The following is a 21,138-nucleotide window of genomic DNA, read 5'->3' on the forward strand; positions in this document are numbered from 1 at the left end:
GATTGAACAATAAATAAAACAATAAATTAATCAATAAATAAAATAGAAAGAGCTCCCCCACCCCCAGGCCCCCTAGACACCTCCCCCCCATTGGGCACGGCCCCTCGAGCCCCATCCCTGCAGGGCAAGGCCGGTTTTTGTGTCTCCCCCCGCAAAAATGATTCCTTGGGCCCTATTTACAGATTCACAGTTGGGGGGCAGGGAAGGGGGGTGGAGGGGGTTCCCCTCCCTCCCCAGCCCCTGGGGTCAGGGCAAAGAGGTCCCATTAGTGGCCAGGAGCTTCTTGTCCTTGGGGGGGCCTCGGCGGGGGGAGCTGCTTAGCTCTGGGTCTGCGCGGCCGGGCGGGGGCTGCAGGCTTCGGGGCGGGGGCCCAGCAGGCCGGGTCTGGACTCCGTTCTTCTCATCTGTGAGGGAGGAAGAGGTTTTAGGTGGTCCCCGGGTTGCAGCGGGGCCCCACCTTGGGGCTTGAAACCTCAGGAGCTGGTTGCTGGGGGGTCCACACCCTGGCCCCCTCCCACCCTCGTGGCTTGGGGAACAAGGACTCCTGGGGAGATTCTCGGGGACGCTGATGACGATGCTACCTGCTGAGGGAGCAGTTGCCATGGTAACAGAGGAGGGGCACCTCCCCCGGGTCCGTCTCACCTGCTGCCCTGGAGGTTAGGGGCCGGGACCAGGGAGCCCGACTGTGGGTGGTGTCAGGTCTCGGGCCCTCCCAGTTGGCCCTTCTGTGGGTCCCGACTTCCCCAAACCACAGCCACTTCCTCTTGGGGCCTGCGGTCACCATGCTGGTGGCTAAGAGGCATCTAGCAATTTCCACGGGGCCTAAGGCATCAGCTGTGCCCTGGCAGAGCCCTCTAAGAGCCTCCGATGCAGAGGCCGTGCAGCCACGGCAACGAGGAAGGCGAGCCCCCCGCCCCGTTCCCCCTTGGTGCTCAATCCTTGAGGTGGTGCTCTTGGGGATGCCTGGTTGCTAAGGCCCAATCACGCCCAGCGAAGACGGACGGGACTTGGCTTCTCCGGTGGCATCGGGGCCGGGGCCGTCCTGTGCGCTGCGGGGGGTGTGGCAGCCTCCCTGGACCCTGCCCAGCGGATGCCAGGAGCACCCTCCCCACGCCCCATGGGACAAGCAGAAATGTCTCCAGACGTTGCCGCATGTCGCCAGGGGGCGGCGGTTGGCACAGCAGTGCCCCCTCCCAGAGGTGTCGACATCCATCCCAGGGCCCTGGAACACGCTGCCTCACAGTGCGAAAGGGACCGTGCAGACGGATCAGCCGAGGCCTCGGGAGGGGGAAACTGTCTTGGATTTTCTGCGTGGGGCCTACCCAGCCACAGCAGCCCTTCAAGGCACCTTTCGGGCCAAAGTCGGCGAGTGGAAGATGTAACGACGGGGGACTGCAGACGGTGCAAGGGGCAGGAGGGAAGGCCCGGAGCCTCCAGGAAGGCAGCCCTGCCCACTGCGCGACTTGAGCCCAGGGAGACCCGCTCAGGTTTCTGCTCCCCAGATTGTCAGCTAATGAATCTCTCTTGTTTTAAGCAAACGAGTTTGTGGTGCTCTGTTACAGCAGGGACAGGAAGTCCTACAGGAGTAAAATCACCCCCAACCCCGGCTGAGAGTCACGGCTCCAGGGCAACTGCCTGGCCCCAGACATGAGCGTTCTCTGGCCATGAGGTGACCGGGACCCTGGAGTCACTGCTAGGGTCCCCCGGGCCTGGTCCCGCTCACAGTGCAGGGGGCAACGGGCCCAGGAGGCAGCAGTGGGGAGCAGCAGACTCCCCAGAGCAGACGACGGCCCCAGCCCCATCTGCAGGGAGTGCATGCTGGACGGCCAGTCTGCTGCCCCTAGCCCTCATCCTGGGGAGGGACCACCGTGTCTCAGGAATGGGGTCTGCTCAGACCCTTTGAGGCCTCATTTCCTGAGCAGAAATTCTCTTTACTTAGGAACTCTGGTTGTCCTTGGCGGCCGGGGCAGGCGTACCTTAGCAAAAAGCCCCGCTCTGTCCCCTGGTTGCTAGGGAACTCCGCTCCCTGACAACCAGGGCTGCCCCCAGCAGACTCCACTTAGGACACTGGTAGCTAGGGGCCACAAAGCCTTAGCAGCAGGTCCTCGAAAACCAGGCTTAGCGGGGCGGCCGAGTCGGATTCTTCCAGAGGCATCCCAGGCACCCGCAAACCCCCGCAGGCCCAGTCACTTGGGGATGGTCGGCCGGTCACCCCCGGCTGGACAGAAGTCTGCAACCCACCGGGGGGAATTTCCACCACTCGTACTGCGAGGGACCCCTGCCACCACGCCCAGGAGGTCGCCCATGTCCCCGGCAAAGGCGTGTTCCCACCCTGACCCTGGTCCCGAGGGCGTGAACCCACTTGCAAACGAGACCTCTGAAAGTGTTTGCTGTCATGAAGGCGAAGCCAACGTGATATGGCTTCCCTGTGGCAGCCGGCCCAGTCCCAACCTGAGCCCCGGAGGACCCGGTCACTCCCGGGGCATCCCCCCCACGCCCACCCACCTGCCAGGGCCTGCACGGAGGGCTGGTCGTGGGTGCTCAGCAGCTGGGCCTGGATGGTTTCCACCACTCGCTTGAACCGACGGCTGGGACCTGGAGGGACAGGAGGGCGGAGAAACAGACTGACCGGGGGACGGGGATACCTCCACTCCCCACGCCCTCTTCTTCTGGGTCTCCATTCCCCACTCCGACGGGGCTGGCACAAATCCATGGCTTGCAAAGGGGACTCTGTTGCTTTTTTTGGAACCCCGTCAAATATGGACAGGGTCGTGTGATAACAACTACAGGTGTCATTCTGTATTTAGATAGATGCTCCCACTCATTAGTTTTTACTTGAGGCCAAGGTAAGAGCCAGAAATGTAAGAAAGATTAATGGGAGAAAAAACTTCAAACTGAGAAAGTTACTACTGTCAAGGATTGAATTGGGTCCCCCCAAAAGAGAGTTCCAGCTCTAACCCCTGTGCGAAGACTGTGACCTCATTTGGAAATAGGGTTTTTGAAGATGTGATGAGTTAAGAGGAAGCCAAACTGGACTAGGGTGGGGCCTGTCCAATGTGGCTGGTGTGCTTGTAAGGAGAGGAAATTTTGACCAGTAAGATGGCCAGAGAGGAGACAGCCCCATGACAGCCGTGGAGACCAGGTTCTGCCACAGGCTCCTGGGAAGCCAACCCCAAAGCCCTCAGACAGCCGAGGAAGCCAGCTCTGCTGACACCTCGGTTTTGGATTTCTAGCCCCCCAGACTGTGAGGCGATACATTCCCGTGTTTAAGCCCATTCATCTCTGGAACTTTGCTACAGCATCCCCAGCAAACTAAGACGGTCTTTTAGGAGGGGGGAACAGAAGAGCCCTCATTCATTTTGGTGACAGAACATCCGAATGTTTAGAAACCCCTTGAGCCCACTCATCTCCCAGCTGTGACATATGAAGATCGGCGGTGAGGAGAGCCAACAGATGTGTCCCCTGTTATCCAAACTGGCTACAGGAACTCGGGCCAGGAGACTGGGAAGCAAGGCATTTCTGCAGTTTCTGTCTCCGCCAACTCTCGTTGGCTGCCTGGGGTCAATGATCCTGAGGCCACAGCTGAGATCGGCAGGGAAACGTGCAGCGATGGGTGGGTGACACCTGCCAGGGGCGCTGCCCAGGACCTGAGAGCAGCCTGCCATGTCTCTGCCTCTGGTCCTGGCCTGTGGCCACGAGGAAGGAGGGCTCAGTGCCAGTTCTGCCACATCAATTTACGCCATTGGGATTTGCTGTTCCACTTCTGTGAAATGGGTGATTACCGACCCCTCAAAGGCTGCCGGGAAGCACCAATGAAATAACGCAGGTAACAACTTGGCAAATAAATGCATTAACCTCCCCCCACCCCATTCCCCACGAAGGACCAGATTCCCAAGGGAAAGAATCTCCCTGGTGATGTGGGACATGATTCCCAGGAATGAGCCTGACCCTGGCAGCAAGGGATAGAAAATGCCTACTTGACCAAAAGGGGGAAAAAGAAAGGTAACAAGCTGAGGTCACAGTGGCAGAGAGATCCCACAGAGAATCAAGAGGCTATCCTGGAGGTTTCTCTTATGCAAGCTCCAGCTAGACATCCCAAACAGCCACAGTACGCCATGCCCTTACCAACAGTGGTCCTGAAATACCTAAGTCCCTACTTGAGATTCTATAAAAGATTCACTCACTAAGTTTTATCTCTCAGAAACTTAAATCCACCAGTGTTCCTATGCCAGACAAGTCCTAAAACCCAGAGGCAACAGCCTCTTTAAGAACAACAATCAGATGGAACCCCCTTCCCCATACTGCAGACACTTCCTTTCCATATGAACAAGTTAGGGGGCTCACTGCCTAGACACCCCTGAAGACAGAGAAAGAGATTAAGTGAGAGGAAGGAGTAGCAACAAACAAGATAAGATTGAACAAAAGTCTATGAATACTGAAACTTTATGAAAAAAAATAGATATATATATTTTTAGATGCTGAGGTATTGGAGCTGGAAGAAGGTAAGTAACAAGGTGGAATGTAACCTACAACACACTTTGAAATTTGCTCTACAGCTACTCATTGAATTGTGTTTTGCAAGCTTTTACCTTTGTGTATCTACCCTATATTTCATAATAAGGAAAGAACTGAAACTGTGGAGCGGTAACCTGTAACAATGTTTGAAATTACCTACATAACTGCTGGTTGAGCTGTACATTGACAATTGACACCTTCCTGTATGCATGTTATTTTTTACGATAATGAAATAACTGAAGTTGTGAAACTCTGACCCATGACGTTCTTTGAAATTTGCTCTCTAACTACTTGTTAAATCATATTTTGAAAGTTATCACTCTTATATATGTTAAAGTTCACAATAAAAAATGCATTAAAAAAAACAACGCAGGTAAAGCACCTGGCACATCGTAAACTCTCCTTATGGGCTGGTGGGTGAGAGGAGGAGGAAGACATTCCCCAGACGGTGGTTGGAAAAGATTGGGGTGTCCGTGTGGGGAGGGGTTCCCAGGGAGCGGACACTAGCCGAATACCAGCTCTCCTCCCTGCTGCCCTCAGTGCTCTCTCGACCATCCCGGACGCCGGGCGGGGGCTTTCTAGTGGAGGGAGACTCACCGGAGATGAGCGTGAAGGTGACGGAGTAGATGCCCCCGCCACTGCTGCCATCCCGCCGGGGGGAGGGCTCGGGACCCTCGGAGGAGGTGATGTCCACCTGGAAGCGGACGGGCTTCTGGAAGACGGAGGGGCCGCCGCTGGCCTTGTACTCGGCCCTGAAGCTGGTCTGTGACAGCACACTGTGACTCAGGCTGGGGATCTGGGAGGGGTGGGGACACGGGAACGGATGGTTCTGGAGACCCGATTCTGGGGAGCGCACAACCCAGCTCCCCTCCCACCTGTCAATCAGCTTCGCCCAAGGAACTACAAGTCCTATCAGCCACTGGGAGAAAGAGCAGTGGAGAAGGTGGCCAGAGGCCCTGTTGCTTGCTGGGACTTGTCGTGTTTTCAGTCCTACTGTCAAAAGGGCATCAGAGGAATAGCTAAACAACTGAAACCCAACTCCACGAGGACTCTGGTACCGAAGGGCCAGCCCCTGCCCCTTTAGGGTCGCTATAAGCTTACAGCCATCTGTCTCAGAAACCGTACAGCAGCAGTGGGCAGCCCCAAAGGCTGCTGGGAAGTCCTCCAGACAATCTTAGACATGGTGGGAGGAGAATGGCCACCCTCTCACCGATCCCTGGGAGCACCAGTATGTGGAGAACTGGGGTTCAGGATCCCACTGCACTACTTACAGTCAGGGCACAATAAACTTTCCTGTCTGCCTGCCCCCACACTGACCCCACCCACCCACGGCTGGAAAACCACACACCCCATGAGCCCCAGGAGACAGTCCGGGGGTGTCCAGGGTCAGCGGGGGACCCAGGTCCCTCACCGACAGGAAGGCATGGACAATGTCCGCTTTGATGCTGCTGAGAGGTTTGTCCTTTAGCACAAGGAATATTTGTTCTTCTTTGTCCAAGGAGATGAAGTTCCCAAACCAGGAGCGTTTTGCCAGCCTGAGGGGGGATGGGACGGTTGGAGGACGATGAGGAGGGGGCTAGGAGGGTGAACTCCCCCCTCCGACCCCTCTCTGCCCTTCTCTGTACAACTCACTCCGGAGAGGACTCTGGCGTCAAACTGGACATCTCCTCGGCGGTGGGGACTGGATGGGGGAGAGGCGGGAGAGGAGAGCACGGTCAGCACTTGCCATCATGTAGCACGCAGACCGGTGGCCACCTCCTCCCGGGGAGTCGAGACCCCAGGCCTATCCCTCCCTGGTAGCTACACCCCAAATGACGCCCTGCAGGTGGTTCCTTCCCGGGATGCCCACCGAGTGCCCAGACCAAGGAGAAGAGGAAGCAGACCAGGCGAGGGGCGTGTTCCCCAGGTGGGCACCTCCCCCACCTGCTCTCTCCCCAACACCGGAATTTTGGCTGCCAACCCTGTCTTCCCTTAGGACCACCAAATCCGGGCCCCTCCAGAGACCCCCGTACCCTGCATCTTGCGCCGGTGAAAGCGAGGGGAGCCCAGGAAGCTGTTGCGGATGGAGTTGAGACGACTCCTCCAGGCGGCTCCCCCGACGCCTCCGCCTGGACTGGGGGGTGGCGTTGTCCCCGGGGTCCCAGTGGGGCTGGCCCGGGGCGTGTGCAGAGGCGAGTGCAAAGGGGTCCCCCCGGAGGAGCGCGGGGAACCTGGGGGTCCAGGCAGGGGCGTGGAGCGGGCACTGGGGGGTGGGGGCTGCTCCCCCGAGCCCCCACCCCTGGGGCCCCGAGAAGGCAGCGTCTGCGTTTTTGAAGTCGGGGAGCCCCCGGCCCGGGCCTCATCTCCAGCCCCTGGTTCCGGCGAGAAGGAAAAGACCGGACTCTGCAAAGGAGAGACAGGTGAGAGGGTGGACTACAAATCCCAGAAGCCTCTGGGCACCCCAGTCACACACATTCCCAGAAGCTGGCCCCAATGCATGCTGGTACTAGTAGTCCAACCCACCCCCACCCCAGGGCAGGAGGCAGGGACTTCGTGTTATGCTCTGAAAACCCAATCCAACGGAGGTGGAAATGGCCAACGGACTAGCATACTCATGAGGCCTTGGGTCTCTGGCTCCTCAGGGAGAAGGCGATGTCTCAGGGCCTCACGGGAATTGTAGCTTCCAGGGCTCATTGTTGCACCCCTGAACCCCTTCTTAATTCCATGGAGGACCTGGCCTTACCCTTGGGCTGCTCAGAGGACTGGAGGACAGACCAGTGGAGGCTCCACTGACGCTACGGGACCTGTTTCCAGGATGGATTGGAAAAAAAAAAAAAAAAAAAAAATCAGGTTGGGAGAGTTTCAAAAGTGCCAGATGCCCTGCCCCTCCACAGTCCTTCCAAACGAAGAGGTAAGGACCAGAGAGGGGAGGCGACACACCCCAGTCACACCGCACACTGGAGGGAGCCCCGGGGCCAGAGCCCCGAGCTCCTACATCCGGGCTGTGGATCCTCCTGGAGGGGGCAGGGGCTCCCACCTCTGGCTGTGCTGGGCCATCTCCAAGGCCCGCCGGGTGGCCACGGGCGAGCCGCCGCCCCCTGCATCCGTGATGCTCAAGACTTCCATGGACTTGCGCTCTGGCCGTCGCTTCCCATGGCGGCTCAGCATGGGGGAGTCCACCCGCTTCCGGGGCGGGTCTGGGGGGGGCGGAGAGGTTCAACACGGTCAAGAGAGGGGTTCAGCCGCCTCATACGGGATATAGGTGAGGAAGTGGAGCCCCGGAGCATGGAGGGGTTTCGTCAAAGGTCAAGAAGCCACGTCAGGGCGTCCAACACCCAGCAGCCCAGGGCCTGCAGCCCCTTCCCCGCTCGGGACCCAGGCCCTCCAGCCCTGCCTTCTCACCGACATCATTCCGGGGGGGCAGGTCCTGGTCCTCACAGCTGGGATACCGCTCCTTCCGATCCAACAGCAGATAATATATCATCTTTTCTTGGTTCTCCCTAGGCGACAGGAAGGGGAGGGCTGAGGCCAGAGGTCAGTGCCGAGAAGTCGTCTCCGCCCCTCCCAGCTGCTGGTGGCCCTCTGGGGCTCAGTCCCACGCACTCAGTACCCTCCACCTATGGTACCATTTTCCTAGGTCTTGGCTGGGTTGGTTTCCTTTGTCTCACACACACCTCAGCCTCACTTTCTCAACACCACCTAACACCTCAGCACTTACTATGCAAGAGCCAGGGAAGGCACCATTCTAAACCTTTCTGCAGATCAGCGGGTTTAATTCTCAACCACCCAATGAAGTTGGTGCTATCGTTGGGCACGTTTTCAAGTGAGGGTCCCAAGCCTGTGCGTGGCAGAGCTGTGATTTGAAGCCAGGCAGTCCCCTAGGCTGTGAGGCCCCACAAGGGCAAGAGAACACGTCTGCAGAGCTCAGTGCAGCACCTGGCTCTCGGTGTCGCTCGGTAAACAGCTACGAGAGCTGGAAATTGCCCTTTTACTTCTCAGGCCGCCTTTCTGCCTCTCAGCATTTAGTACTTTCTCAGCACTACTTCATCGTTTTTCTTTTTCTCGTTGGTCCCATCGTTCCCTCCTGGTTCTCTGCAGGAACCACCCCACGTGGGACCATAAGTTCCGCTCCATGGGGCTGCCGGGGGGAGGTGCGAGGAGTCTGCGCGTACGCGGGGGCGGGGACGGGGGTCTCACTCCTCGCTCCGCAGCTCGCGGTGCAGCCGCTCGCGGTCCCGGAAGCAGCCCAGGGACGCCATGCTCTCCAGGACGTCGGGGTCCAGCTCTCCGTTGGACGGCAGGCTCCGCATGGCCACCCGGCGGCCCGGGGCGGGCTCCAGGCAGGGGTCTGGCTCGTGTTTCCCGCCCCTGGGGAGGGGAGAGGCGGCGGTGGGCACTGGGCAGTCTGGCCTGGGTCCTCCCCTCCAGCCAGCCTGCTCCATCCAGGGGGCCCGTGGCCCTGGCCCAGCCCCTCCTCCCTCAGATCCAGGAGTCCAGGCCCTCAGCCCCTCCTCCCTCAGACCCGGGGGTCCGGGCCCAGCCCCTCCTCCCTCAGACCCGGGGGTCCTCCCGGCCCCTCCTCCCTCAGACCTGGGGGTCCAGGCCCCCAGCCCCCTCCTCCCTCAGACCCGGGGATCCGGGCCCCAGCCCCCTCCTCCCTCAGACCCGGGGATCCGGGACCCAGCCCCTCCTCCCTAAGACCCGGGGGTCCGGGACCCAGCCCCTCTGCCCTCAGCCCCAGGGTCCGGGACCCCGTACTCACAGGTACCAAGGATGCTTCTGAATTTGCTCCAGCTGTGACGGAGGCGGGTGGTGGAGGGCAGCAGTGAGGGCCCACGCGCCGTGACAGTGCGCGGGGTGGGTGTGGGGGCCGCGCCCCGCCCCCGGGACAGAGCAAAGGCTCGTGCCGCCCCCTGGTGGCCGCGTGCGCATCGCCCCGCGCCGGCCTCGCCGGCCTCCGCATGCGCAGTGTTACCGTGTCCCTGTCGCCCGGCCTCGAAGCGCGGGTCCGCACATGCGCCTTCCCTCAGCCCGGTGGGACCCCCTCGTCTTCTGGCCCCCCACCCCTGTCCCCAGGTTGGAGCACGTGCAGCCAGCGACCCCCTTCCTAGCCCTCACTCCAGCTGTGACGGGCAGGGCCTGGAAGCCATTCTCAGGACTCCCTTAGGGGTTCCTTCCTCATCACCCACTGACACCCCTTCTTGGGGTCCCCTTAACTCACGCTGAGCCTCTTTTCTGGCTCCACCTCGATCATCCCTCTCAGGAGGCTCTGGCAGTCCGGAGGAATGAAGTGGGGCATGTGGAAGACGCCTCGTTTCACCTTCTCCAGCAGCTGGCGGAGGTTGTCGTCGTCAAACGGCAGAGCCCCCTGAGCACGAAATGACAGGACCCCTTATGCAGAGCCCACGGTCTGCCCGGTGAGATGTGCCAGGCAAGATTCCAAGCAGGCCACACACACTGACACATTTAACCCTCACCAGGACATGGGAACTAGGAAACTCTAATTGCCCCCAATTTACAGATGGGGAAACTGAGGCAAAGAGCGGTTCAGCCAGTTGCCCAAGCCCGTTGAGCAGTAAAGCAGGGATTCGGCAGTGGGCAGTCAGGTGCCAGCACACCTTCAGCTGGGGTCCCAGCTTGGGAGCTGTACCCCGAGGAGAAAGCTTCATCCATTTATTCATTCAAAACAAGTCCCTGCCTGTGAGGAGAGAGCCGCTGAGCGAGGGAACCAGAGGTCTCACACGACAGTGGTGGGGCGAGGCCTCTCAGTGTAGGTGACATTGGGAGTGGGGGAGGAAGCGTGAACGGCCTGCACGGGCTCCAGGGTGGCGATATAAGCATGGAGTGAGTAGAGGGGCGTGGGGCGAGGGTACCTGAGGCACACGCAGGGGCAGCTCACACGGGCAACTGCCCAGGGCAAGAGGCGCTGTGCTCAAGAGCAAGGACACGGCACCGGCTGCACGTGTAACCTGGGATGAGTCGTGCCCCTTCCCTGAAAATGGCGAGGACAGTGCCCACCTCGTGGACCACAGAGGGCACACAAGGGCCATACGTGTTTGCAGGTGTGACTCACTCAACTGATCGCAGCCCTGCTGCACCCCAGGGTCTGCGCTGGCCACCAGAGGTGGAACAGGGATCAAAATCAGATCCCTTTACTGGGACAAATGAAACTCCTGGAATTGAGACTGCTGCATATAAAGGTTAAAGTTCTTGAACTTAATATGTGTATTTCATGAGGTTACATAAGTGAATATCCTTGTTCTTAGGAAATGTGCAGGGAAGCAGAAAATGGTGAAGGAGCATAATGTACGCAACCTACTCTCAGATGTTTAGAAAACAGATGCTAGATAGATAGATATAGATAGATGATAGGTAAATATAGATGGATGGTAGATAATGATACAGGTAGATATGTTATAGATAGATAATAATAGATACATAGGTGAAAGATAGATAAATGATAAGTAGATAGATGAACGAATGAATGGATAGATGGATAGATAGAATATTACAAATGTGTCAAAATGTTAAAAGTTGGTAAATCTGGGCATCAGGGTAGGGGGTGTATTGAAGTTCTCTATTTTTGTACTATATTTGCAACATTCCTGTGAGTTTGAAATGATTGCAAACTGAAAAGCTTAAAATAAGGTAAAAACCCTCAAGAACCTAAGCCCGCATGGAGCTCCACCTAGTACAGTGCGTGGCACACACTAGCTGCTCAGTTAACGCAGAGCAGTTGTTGAACAGAACTTGTGTCCTGGGGGGGAGACAGAATGGAGGGGTCACAAGACGGGTGGGGCTGCGTGCCATTGAGGCAGTGGAGCCAGGTGGGGGCTTGGGTGTGGCGGGGGCCCTGTTTTAGCTGGGGAGTCAGAGAGGGCTGGGGCCAGCCTCCAAGGGCCTTTCAGGTGCTGCAAGTGCCTGGGTTTCCCCTGGCTTCCGAGGCCTGTGGACAGACAATGCATTGTGTGTGGGGAGTTACGGCAGGGGCACCCCTTCCCGCTGGCCCCAGCATCTGGAGGCCAGGGAGTGAGTTCTGGTGGTCTGACGCTGCAGCACTGAGCCTCAGTTCCCTGCCTCTGTGAAATGGAGATAAGCATCCTGCCAGGAGGAGCTATGGAGAGGGTTAAACCACGACAGTGATGATAAACCACCACTCCTAGCAGGAGTTACCATGTACTGCTCCAAGGGCTGCACTTGAAACCCCTTATTTAAACCTTCACAATCGTGGGTACGCCTAGTCTGCCCACTGTGCAGATGAGAAAACTGAGGCTCAGAGAGCAGAAATGACTTGCTTGCTAAGGTAATGGAGCAGGGATTTGAGCTCGGGGGGCCAGGTTCCAGACCCTTGCTCTCAGCCACCGGCCAAAGAAGCTAAGGTCTCGAATGTTCTCAGCTGGCGCCTCAAGCAGCCCTCTCGTTTCCCCCTTGGGGCTGTGAGCCCCTCGAAGGCAGTCCCCGGCCCACCTCATTCCTTTCAGCATGCCCACCACTGGGATCCACAGTCTAGTGCAGCGGACCCAGCACAGAGCAAACCGTTTGTTTATTCACGCTGTCTGTGTTCACCGAGGGCTTGCTGTGTGCCAACCTTGGGGCTGCAAGTGTGAGCCAAGCAGAGCAAACAAAACACACGAAAACCAAAGCCCAGACATAGGCCTGGGCCCGGGCACCTTCTATGATACGGAAGGAAAGGCAGATCCACTCCAAGGCCGGGGTCAGGCACGGCCTCCTGGCACAGGGGGCTCTGACCTCAGGGGGGATGAGGTCAGGGAAGGCTGCCTGGAGAAAGTGACAATGGAGCTGAGAGCTAAAAGAAGTGTGGCTATCACCCAGGTGAGCCGCAGGGCTGGCAGGGCTGGACGAGGGCCCCAAGCAGAGGGCAGAGCAAGCGCCAAGGCCCTGTGGTAGGAGCAAAGCCGACATTCCCCAGTCTGGTTACAACAGCTACTAGAGCACTGCAACGCCCTAGGGTTGGGTGATAAATGGCCCCTGTCCTGAGCCCCCACAGTGCTGCCGGCTGCCCCGTCCCTCCCTGGGGACCCCTGGGCCATCCCCACAGTCCTGTGATTGAAGGGCTAGCTGAGGGCACAGAGAGGGGTGCTCCAGGATCTCGCTCCTGGATGGCTAGCACCTCCCCTACCAGTTAAGTATTTGAGGGATGGCCCCTGCAATGAGGACGGTTTGTTCTAGAAGCGGGGCAGGAAGTGTGGGTGCCTTACCACCAGCAGGGCGAAGAGGATGACTCCGCAGCTCCACATGTCTGCCCGCCGGCCATCGTACTTTTCCCCCTGGAAGGGAGGACACGTCACGGGGTGTCAAGGCTCCTCTCCTCCCCCCACCCCCTCACCACCCCTCACTCACCTTAATCACCTCTGGACATGCATAGTGGGGGGACCTGGGGAGAGAGGTGGCGTCAGCCCCCGGCCAGCTTCTAACCCCCTGCTGGGGCCCTGGGCGGCCGGCCCCCCACTCACCCGCAGCTGGTCTCCAGGAGGCTGTCCCCCACCTGCAGGGACGCCATGCCGAAGTCTGCAATGCGAATGTTGTTCTTCTCGTCCAGGAGCAGGTTCTCGGGCTTCAGGTCTCTGTGGCTGAGACAGGCAGGGGGTCCAGGCACCGCCTCCCCAGGGGACCCCGGCCTCCCGCACGGTGGGAAACGCGCGGAGACCCTTTGATGGATCATGGCAAGCACGCCCGAGCATAGGGAGAGGAGTCCAAGCAGCTCCCGTGTACCCGTCCCCGAGCCCCATCATCAGTTATGGTCACTCTTGGCTCAACTGCTCCCCAACATTCTCTCTCGTTCCTCCACTGGATTATTTTGTAGCTAATCCCAGGTTTTGTATCATATATGTTTTTAAATGTCATTGTGGTACTATTTATACAACATACGGTTCATTTTAACCACTTTCAAGTGTATAATCCAGGGGCACTGATTACATTCACAACGTCGTGCTACCCTCATTGCCACCCGTCACTGAAGCTTTTCTGTCACCCCCAGCAGAAACTCTGCGCCCCCTGAAGAATAAGCCCCCAAGCCCCCTACAGCCCTGGCAACCTGTAGCCCACTTGCTGTCTCTGTGAGTCTGCAACCTCTCGTCATTGCCGATCAGTGAGAACACACAATATTTGTCCTTTGTGCCCGGCTTCTTTCACGCAAGGATGTTTCCAAGGCTCAGCCATGTGCTCACAGGCACCAGAACTTCATTCCTTGTCAGGCTTTTGTCTCATTTTATCCACAAACATTTGAGTATGCTTAAAGTGGGTTATTTTGAGGGGAGCATGCTGGTGTTAGCTGGTCCTTAAAATACTGAAATATTTTCACACTCAAGAAGAGAAAAACCTGCTGCCCCAAGCCCATTCCTGTCTTGGCTGCCGGGGTCCTTCCCTCACCTGGGGCCAAACGCCTGGGATGGAAGGTTGGTGTTGGCGGGGGTGGGGGGTGGAGGGGTGCTGGGCACCAGGATTCTGCGGTTTCTATTTTGAGTGATCAGGAACTGGGTCATCCCTGTGGTTAAGGAGTTTGCATGTCGCCCCCTAGAGGTCAGTGCTTTTAACGTCCGTCTCTACAGGGAGGAGTGGAAAATGTAAAAGGGCTGCCTTTTGATCGCCCCCAAGTCTGAGCCCCTCCACCCTGATCCCCAGCCGAGCTCCAATTCACCCCCCAAAGAGAGGGGTGTGCAGAGAGATGAGGCCGGAAGACACACCAAAGGCATCCGTTTTGCACTTTAGTTTGGTTATTAAAAAGTTGCATTTAATATCTTGTTTTGGGGACTGAAGGCAACTCACAGAGGGAAAGGATAATCTTTTCAACAACTGGTGCTGGAACTTACACACTCACATGCAAAAAAATGAATATTTGCCCTAACCCCACACATACACAAAAATTAACTTGAAGCGGATCAAAGACCTGAATGTAAGAGGTAAAAACTATACAACTTCTAGAGAAACAAAAGAGAAAATCCTAGTGGCCTTGGGTTGGGCAAAGGTGTCTTCAATAGGACAGAAAAAGCATAGCTAAAAAAGTAAATAAGTAAACAAATAAAGAGTTCACCAAAATTAAAAGCTTTTTCTTTTCTAAGACAGTGTTACGAAAATATAAAAGCATATTATAAACTGGGAGATAATGCTTACAAAATATATATTGGATAAAGACTTGTATCTGGAATACATAGAGAATTCGTAAAACTCAGTAATAAAAAAGACAAATAATCCAACTAAAAAATGGGCAAAGGATCCGAATAGACATTTTTCCAAAAAAAAAGATATACAAAAGGCCAATAAGCACACAGAAAAAAGCACCCAATATCACTGGTCCTTAGGGAAATACAAATGAAAACCACAATGAGGTGCCACTTTACCCCCCTTAGGATGGCTATAATCAAAAAGACAGATAACAGGAGTTCACCAGGATGTGCAGAAACTGGGACCTCATACACTGCTGGTGGGAATGTAAAATGGCGCAGCTGCTCTGCAAAACAGTCGGACAGTTCTTCAACGCGTTAAACAGAGTCACCACATGACCCAGCAATTCCACTCCTGGGTATATCCCGGGACAACTGAAAACATAGGTCCACATCAAACCTGTACACGAATGCCTATAGCAGAGCAATTCATAATAGCCCAAAAGGGGGAACAACCCAAATGTTCAACTGAAGAGTGGTCTAGCCATGCAACAGAATATTATTTAGCCATAAGAATGAATGAAGTTCTGATTCATGCTACAACATGGATGAACCTGGAAAACATGCTCAGTGAAATAAGGCCTCCATAGTGACAGAAAGCAGATTGATGGTTGCCAGGGGCTGGGGACACGGGGCAATGGGGAGTGACTGCTAATGAGCACAGGCTTTCTCTTTGACGTGCTGCAAATATTCTAAAATTAGGTGGTGATGATGGATGCAGGACTCCGAATATCCTAGAATCCACAGAAATGGACACTTTAAATAGGAGAGTTGTAGGGCATGTGAACTGTCCCTCCCTAGAGAAAACGGGCTGCACCACGCTGTCCTCGCACCTGCACTCAGGGGTCCCCAGGCCCCACCCGCTGGGTGCCCTCAGCCCTGTCTCTCCTCGGCCCCGACCTAAGGCTGCCCCCTCACCAGATGGAGTAGCTATGGCAGAAGTCCAGCGCCGACACGATCTGGCGGAAGAACTTCCGGGCCTCCTTGGGGGTCAGTCTCCCCTTCTTTACCAGGTAGTCAAACAGCTCACCCCCAGAAACATGCTCCAGAACCAGGTACCTGAGGACGCAGAGGGGGCAGAGGGCTGGAAGGGGGCCACGTGAGGACCAAAGGGGCTGCTCCCACGTCCATTGGCCCTCCCCAGCCACGGGCCCCCGGAGTCAGAGAACGCAATTCCCCTGAGCCCCTGGGAGGGAGACTGCATCCCATCAGCTCTCCAAAGCCAAAACTCAATTCCCACCAGCCCTGGGCAGCAGAGCCTCCATGTCAACTTCGGGGGTCAACGCTTTAACACTTGACTCCTTGTCCTCTCAGGGGATGTGGCAACTCCATTAGCACTCAGGGGTCAGAGACCCCGAGTCTCATAGGCCCCTGGGAAATAAAGACCCGCCTATCCCCATCAACCTCTGGAAAGCTTTAACTCCCATTAGTTTCTGGGATGCAGACAATGGAATTCTCATCTATTCTTGGGCAATGACAGTTGCAGTGTACACCGATACAAGTCAATTTCTGTGTGCTGAAGACTACAACTCCCGTCAGCCCCTGGGACATGAAAACTGACATGTCTATCAGCCCCCAGGAATTGAAGGAAAAAAAAAAAAAAAAACAACAAAAACTTCTCCACTCCCATCAGCCTCTGGGACATGAAGACTACAACTCCCATCAGCCCCTGAGGGTTTAAAAACCTCTCAACTCCCATCAGCCTCTAGGACAGGAAGACTCCCAATCCCCACCAGTCACCTGGAAACTAAAGATTCCAAATCCCACTGGGTAGCAGGGGGTTAAAACTCTAATTCCCATCAGGGCCTGGGAAACAAAAGCTCCAGCTCCATGAGTTTCTGGAAGGCTGAGTCCAGATCCCATGCGGCCATGGCGGGGGAGCCTCTGCTAACCACGAGCTCCCGTGGGCATCCCCGCCCCGGGATGGTGGACTGGGCGTGCCGCCTCCACCTCTGGGTGCCATGTCCCCTCCTGCCGCCACACCTGGGGAGGCCTGGCAACTACACCTCCGACAGCTCCTGGGGTTGAGCTGCTTCCTGCCTGGGGGCACCTGTACTGGCAACCAGGGGAAATGGAGATGGTTCATCCTGCAGATGGGCTGTGGGGGCAGGACGGCTGCTCCTCTCCCGCTGCCCAGCCCAGCTGTCCCTTGGGTCACCCAGAGTCCAGACAAAGGCCCATTCTCTAGAGTCCGGACAGCTGGGCCCACCCCCATCCTTCCTGGGGGGCAACCGACTGAGATGCAGCCTCGGAACTCTTCGGGAGGGGCGCTTTTAGGGTATCTAGCCACAACGCACAGTGTTGTGTTGGGGAAGGCGGGGTCCCCATGATGCTCCAGGGTCAGGATTTGGGAAGAGGCACGTTTGCTGGGCCCCAGGCTTTGCTAGGCCCATTGCCTTGGCAACCAGGGGGCATCCGCCCTCAGCAAACAGGGTCTAGGTGGGGGCATCCAGATTATATGGGGATAGAGGTGTTCCCGCAGTGCAGGAGGGCAGGGAACAGGCTGGGGAGGACGGGGGAAGTTGGCCCCTGTGAGCCCATGGCTCAGGCATGGCTGTCCTGTTGCTGGGGCATATCCAGCCCTTAGCATCAGGCCCAGGGTCTGTGAGGGGACACTGAGGTTTACACATGTTTATCAGGGGTATCCCTGAGCAGGAGGCCGGAGTCTGGACTTCAGTGACCAGGCCAGGAGAGCTGAAACTTCCCCAGGTCCCACCTAAGCCACTGGGGAGGAAGATGATGGGGGAGGGCTGGGCATCTATAAATACCTACAAATATTTCTTGTTCTCGTAGACATCATGGAGCTTGAGGACGTGAGGGTGCTCAATGAGCTTCAGGATGGCGATCTCCCGCTCCACCTGGGGGGTGGGGGGGTGACAAAGGCATGGAATTCAGCAAGGCCTCCTTCCACGCTCCCAGCCCCCCATCCCTACCGCACACTCACCTTCATCAGCACCGACTCAGACAACTTCTCCCTGTTCACGATCTTGATGGCGACCTTCTGACCCGTGATGCAGTGGACCCCGAGTTTAACCAATCCTGAGCAAGTGGGATTGAACAAGGGTGTGTACTGCTCAGAGCCCCACTTTCATCCTCTCCCTTCTTCCCTGCAGGCTGTTTAACAGTGGCCTGAACCCTGTCCTGAACTCCTGGGGCCGAAAGCTGCGATTCCCATGAAATACAATCCCTTCCCGTTCCCCTGCGGACCCCCAGTTCTATTCCTTCTGATTGTCCATCCTCCCTGCTGCCTCGGCCCCCTCACCTGCCACCCTTGATCTCACCAGATTCTCTTTCAAGCCTGCTGGCTTGATTTCATCTCTGCAGATTCATCTCTGCCTCCATGGTTTCGTCTCCCCTAGTCTGCCCACCTCGAACCCCTCTCTTTGAACCCACAGTTTCTGAAATCCTCTGCAATTCAACCTTAATCTTCTGGATACTCCATGTCTCCCAACTAATATAATCTCATATTTGCCTCCTCCCAAACCATCCTCCACCTACTCCCAAATTCTGACCCTTCAATCCCCTTCTTTGATGTTCTTTTAGTAGCAGGTGTAGTTGTCAGCATGCAAGTCCCTAAAACTCCACACTTCCAGACCTTTCCTCACCCCAAGAACCACAACTACAGGCCCCCAGTCCCCTCCTCCCTCAGACACAAGAGTTCCGGCCCCCACCCCCAGTCCACAATCCCCCCACCAGGACCTGGGGCTCTGACCCTCTCCTTTTCCTACTTCACCCTCAGCAGAAACACTGGGCCCCACTGTCCCCACTGCCAGGACATGGGGGTCAGCCTTTCCCCTGGCAGGAAAGGGGCTGCGGCCAGTGGCTCCCATTTAGGAGTGGCAAAGAATGAGCCCCCTTTTCCCAGAGCCACTCCCCTGGGTTTTCTTGTCACACCTTCCTTCCACCTCTCCAGTCCTGGGTCCCTCACTCAGCCAGGTGCCCGAGACGGGGGCGAAGGCTGTGGTCCCCACGGGCCCTGCTTCACCCCCTTCAGCCCAGCTGTCTGCTGGAGCAGGGACCCCGGCAGAGGGAGGAGGCTTCCGGGACACACCTCCGCCCCAGCCTGCGGCGGCACTGCAGCACGGGCGCAGCTCGAGCCCGGCCCCGGCTCGCTCCCGGGCCCGGCCACCCTACCCCGCCCAAGGCCCTGGACCCCGTTCAGCCTTTGCCCAGGTGGGCTTGGAGCGTCTGGGCCCCAGCGCCCTCCTCTCTCAGACCAGGAGCCCAGGCCCCCAGCCCCTCCCCCGCAGACCCAGGTACCCCAGCCCTCCTCCCTCAGACCCAGAGGCCCAGGCCCCCCACCCCCTCTTCATCTCAGTCCCCAGATCCCCAGGCCCCCAGCCCCAGCCCTTCCTTCTCCAGAACCCTGGAACAGGGGCCCCCAGCCCCCTCGAGCCTGAGGACCCTGCTGTACGGGGGACCCGCGGGGCTGGCTGACCAGCCCCTGCCCTTTAAATACCCAGGAGTCCCGCCCTCCATCCCCCACCCTGCCCCGGCCCCAGGTGTGACCTGCGCCCGGCTCACCTGTCTGTCCTTTGCCCAGCGTCTTCTCCAGCCGATAGGGGCCCACATATTGGGCGTGCTGGGGTGGGTGTGGGTGAGGGTGGGGGAGATGGTAGGCTGGGGAGACCCCGCCTCCCTCCTTGGCCCCGGACGACATGGTGCCCTTGGCCCCGGCCCGACCGGCCCCCCGGCCCCCCCCCCCCTGCGGCCGGTCGCCCCGTCCCTCCGGTGGGGGCCGGCGACCGCTGCGTCCCGGCCCCCCCGGCTGCCCCCCACGTCTCCGGGGGTCCCCAGGGGGCTGGGCTGGGCCCCCCCTCGCCGGCGGGCCGCGGAGCTGGGGGAGGGGGGGCTGGCCCGGGGGGGCTCAGGCCCCGGGAGTCAGCCTGGCCCGGGGGGGCTGCGCGGCCCCCCCTCCCCAGCCCGTCCCTGGCCGCCCCCCCCTTCCTGCGCCTGCCCCCGCCGGGGGGGTCCGAGGTGCGGGCCGGCGGACGCTGCGGGCCGAGGTCCCCCCCGCCCCCCCCACGCGCCCTCGCTCCTCCGCCGCCTCCTCCTCTCCGCCTCCCCCCGCCGCCGCGTCCTTTCTCTCCGGCACGCTGACATCACCATCCGGGGACTCCGGGCCCTTCCCCGCGGTTAACCCTTTCGGAGGGGAGGGGCGCGGGGGCAGGGGCGGGCCCGGCGGCTCCAGGGGCGGGGAGGGCCGAGGGATGCAGGCGGGGAGGGCCGAGGGACCACGGCGCAGGGCGGCACGGCGGGGAGGATGGAGAGCGCGCGGGCAGGCAGGGACCGAGGTGCAGACGCACAAAGGCGAGCGAGGCGGAAAATGGAGGCCCAGGTGATGGGGGGCGTGCAGGGCAGTAAGGAAGGGCTAGCAGGAGAGAAATCGAGGCCGGGAGATGCGGGACAGGTGCAGGAAAACAGGGCTCGGTCGGAGGTGGAGAGAGCCACAGAGATGGAAGAAGAGAGAACGAGCCAGCCAGAGGGCTGGGGGAGAGAGGAGGAGAGAAACGGGCAGCCATTGAGGGACAGGGAGATGGAGAGAAGGTGCAAGGGCCCGGGGCGAGGGAGAAGTTCCAGGAGAGACAAAGGTGGGGAGAGACAGGGAGATGGGGGGACAGGAGCTGGGGACAGAGAAATGGAGAAAAACAGGGAGAAATGGAGAGAGATAGGGAGGAAGGAAAACGAGTTGGAGAGACAGAGAATTGGGGGAAAAGTAGAGGCAGGTGGGAAGAAAGCAAGATGATGGGGGGAAACCAAATAAAAATGGGGAGAGACTAGAGAAAAAGACGGGAAAAGTAGAGAGAAGCAGAAATATGGAGAGACAGAGATGCAAGAGAAAAATAGAGATGGGTGATGGTAGCACAGCATGGTGAATGCAGCTAACAGCACTGAATTATAGATGTGGATGTAGTTAAAAGAGAAAGTTTTAGGTTGTATATATGTTACTAGAATAAAAATAAAACACAAAACAACAACCATAGGACTGTACAACAGGGACAGTGAACCCCAATGTAAACCATGGACTATAGTCAATAGTACAATTGTTAATATTCTCTCATCAGTTGTAACCAAGGTACCCCACCAGTGCAAAATGTTAATAATGGGGTCAGGTATGGGAACTCTGTATTTTCTGCATGTTTCTTCTGTAAACCTACAACTTCCTAATTAAAAAGAAAATAGAGAGATAGGGACAGAGAAAGGGAGAGACAGAAAGATGTAGGAGAAGAAGAAAAGAGCTACGGGGATGGGGGGAGGACCAAGAGATGTCCAGACAGGTGGAGGGACGGATGCTGGAGAGAGACGGGACAGCTTAGAAGGACAGAGGCAAGGGGCAGAGAAAGAGGGAGGTAGAGGCACAGTGAGGGAAGGATTGGGGGAATTGCTGACCAAGACGCATGTGTTTCCCCAAACCCTGCCCCAAGCCCACCCACCTGGGTCTCTTTGGACCAGGTCTGTGTCC

The 21,138-nt window shown here is 57.7% G+C and overlaps 1 protein-coding gene across 3 annotated transcripts; it reads right to left on the reverse strand.

Moving 5' to 3' along the window:
* Positions 1 to 74: 74 nt before the first annotated feature.
* BRSK1 (BR serine/threonine kinase 1) lies at positions 75 to 19,683 on the reverse strand. Of its 3 annotated transcripts, none has more exons than XM_037818754.1 (19): positions 19,200 to 19,683; positions 17,620 to 17,714; positions 17,448 to 17,533; positions 15,594 to 15,734; positions 12,969 to 13,085; positions 12,856 to 12,889; positions 12,714 to 12,782; positions 9,716 to 9,862; positions 9,257 to 9,288; positions 8,692 to 8,862; positions 7,897 to 7,994; positions 7,532 to 7,691; positions 7,238 to 7,298; positions 6,528 to 6,897; positions 6,148 to 6,196; positions 5,864 to 6,050; positions 5,113 to 5,311; positions 2,506 to 2,595; positions 75 to 404 (listed from the first exon to the last, which is right to left on the reverse strand). In XM_037818754.1, the coding sequence occupies exons 1-19, from the start codon at positions 19,333 to 19,335 to the stop codon at positions 247 to 249; spliced, it is 2,400 nt and encodes a 799-aa protein (XP_037674682.1). In that variant the 5' UTR covers positions 19,336 to 19,683; the 3' UTR covers positions 75 to 246. The 3 variants fall into 3 exon arrangements, with proteins under 3 accessions (XP_037674682.1, XP_037674684.1, XP_037674683.1); XM_037818755.1 differs by having other exon boundaries at positions 76 to 404; positions 5,927 to 6,050; positions 19,200 to 19,384; XM_037818756.1 differs by lacking the exon at positions 19,200 to 19,683 and having other exon boundaries at positions 17,444 to 17,533.
* Positions 19,684 to 21,138: the final 1,455 nt, after the last annotated feature.

The sequence above is a fragment of the Choloepus didactylus genome, chromosome 27 (genome assembly GCF_015220235.1).
Source record: "Choloepus didactylus isolate mChoDid1 chromosome 27, mChoDid1.pri, whole genome shotgun sequence".
Taxonomy (NCBI): domain Eukaryota; kingdom Metazoa; phylum Chordata; class Mammalia; order Pilosa; family Megalonychidae; genus Choloepus; species Choloepus didactylus.

Bases quoted from the DNA above. Each gene is read 5' to 3' on its own strand.
- BRSK1 (XM_037818754.1), bottom strand. From the start codon at position 19,335: ATGTCGTCCGGGGCCAAGGAGGGAGGCGGGGTCTCCCCAGCCTACCAT. The intron at 12,890-12,968 runs GTGAGTGGGGGG...CTCTCTCCCCAG, and splicing joins CTCCTGGAGACCAGCTGCGG to GTCCCCCCACTATGCATGTC. The intron at 12,783-12,855 runs GTGAGTGAGGGG...CCTCCCTTCCAG, and splicing joins CATGTCCAGAGGTGATTAAG to GGGGAAAAGTACGATGGCCG.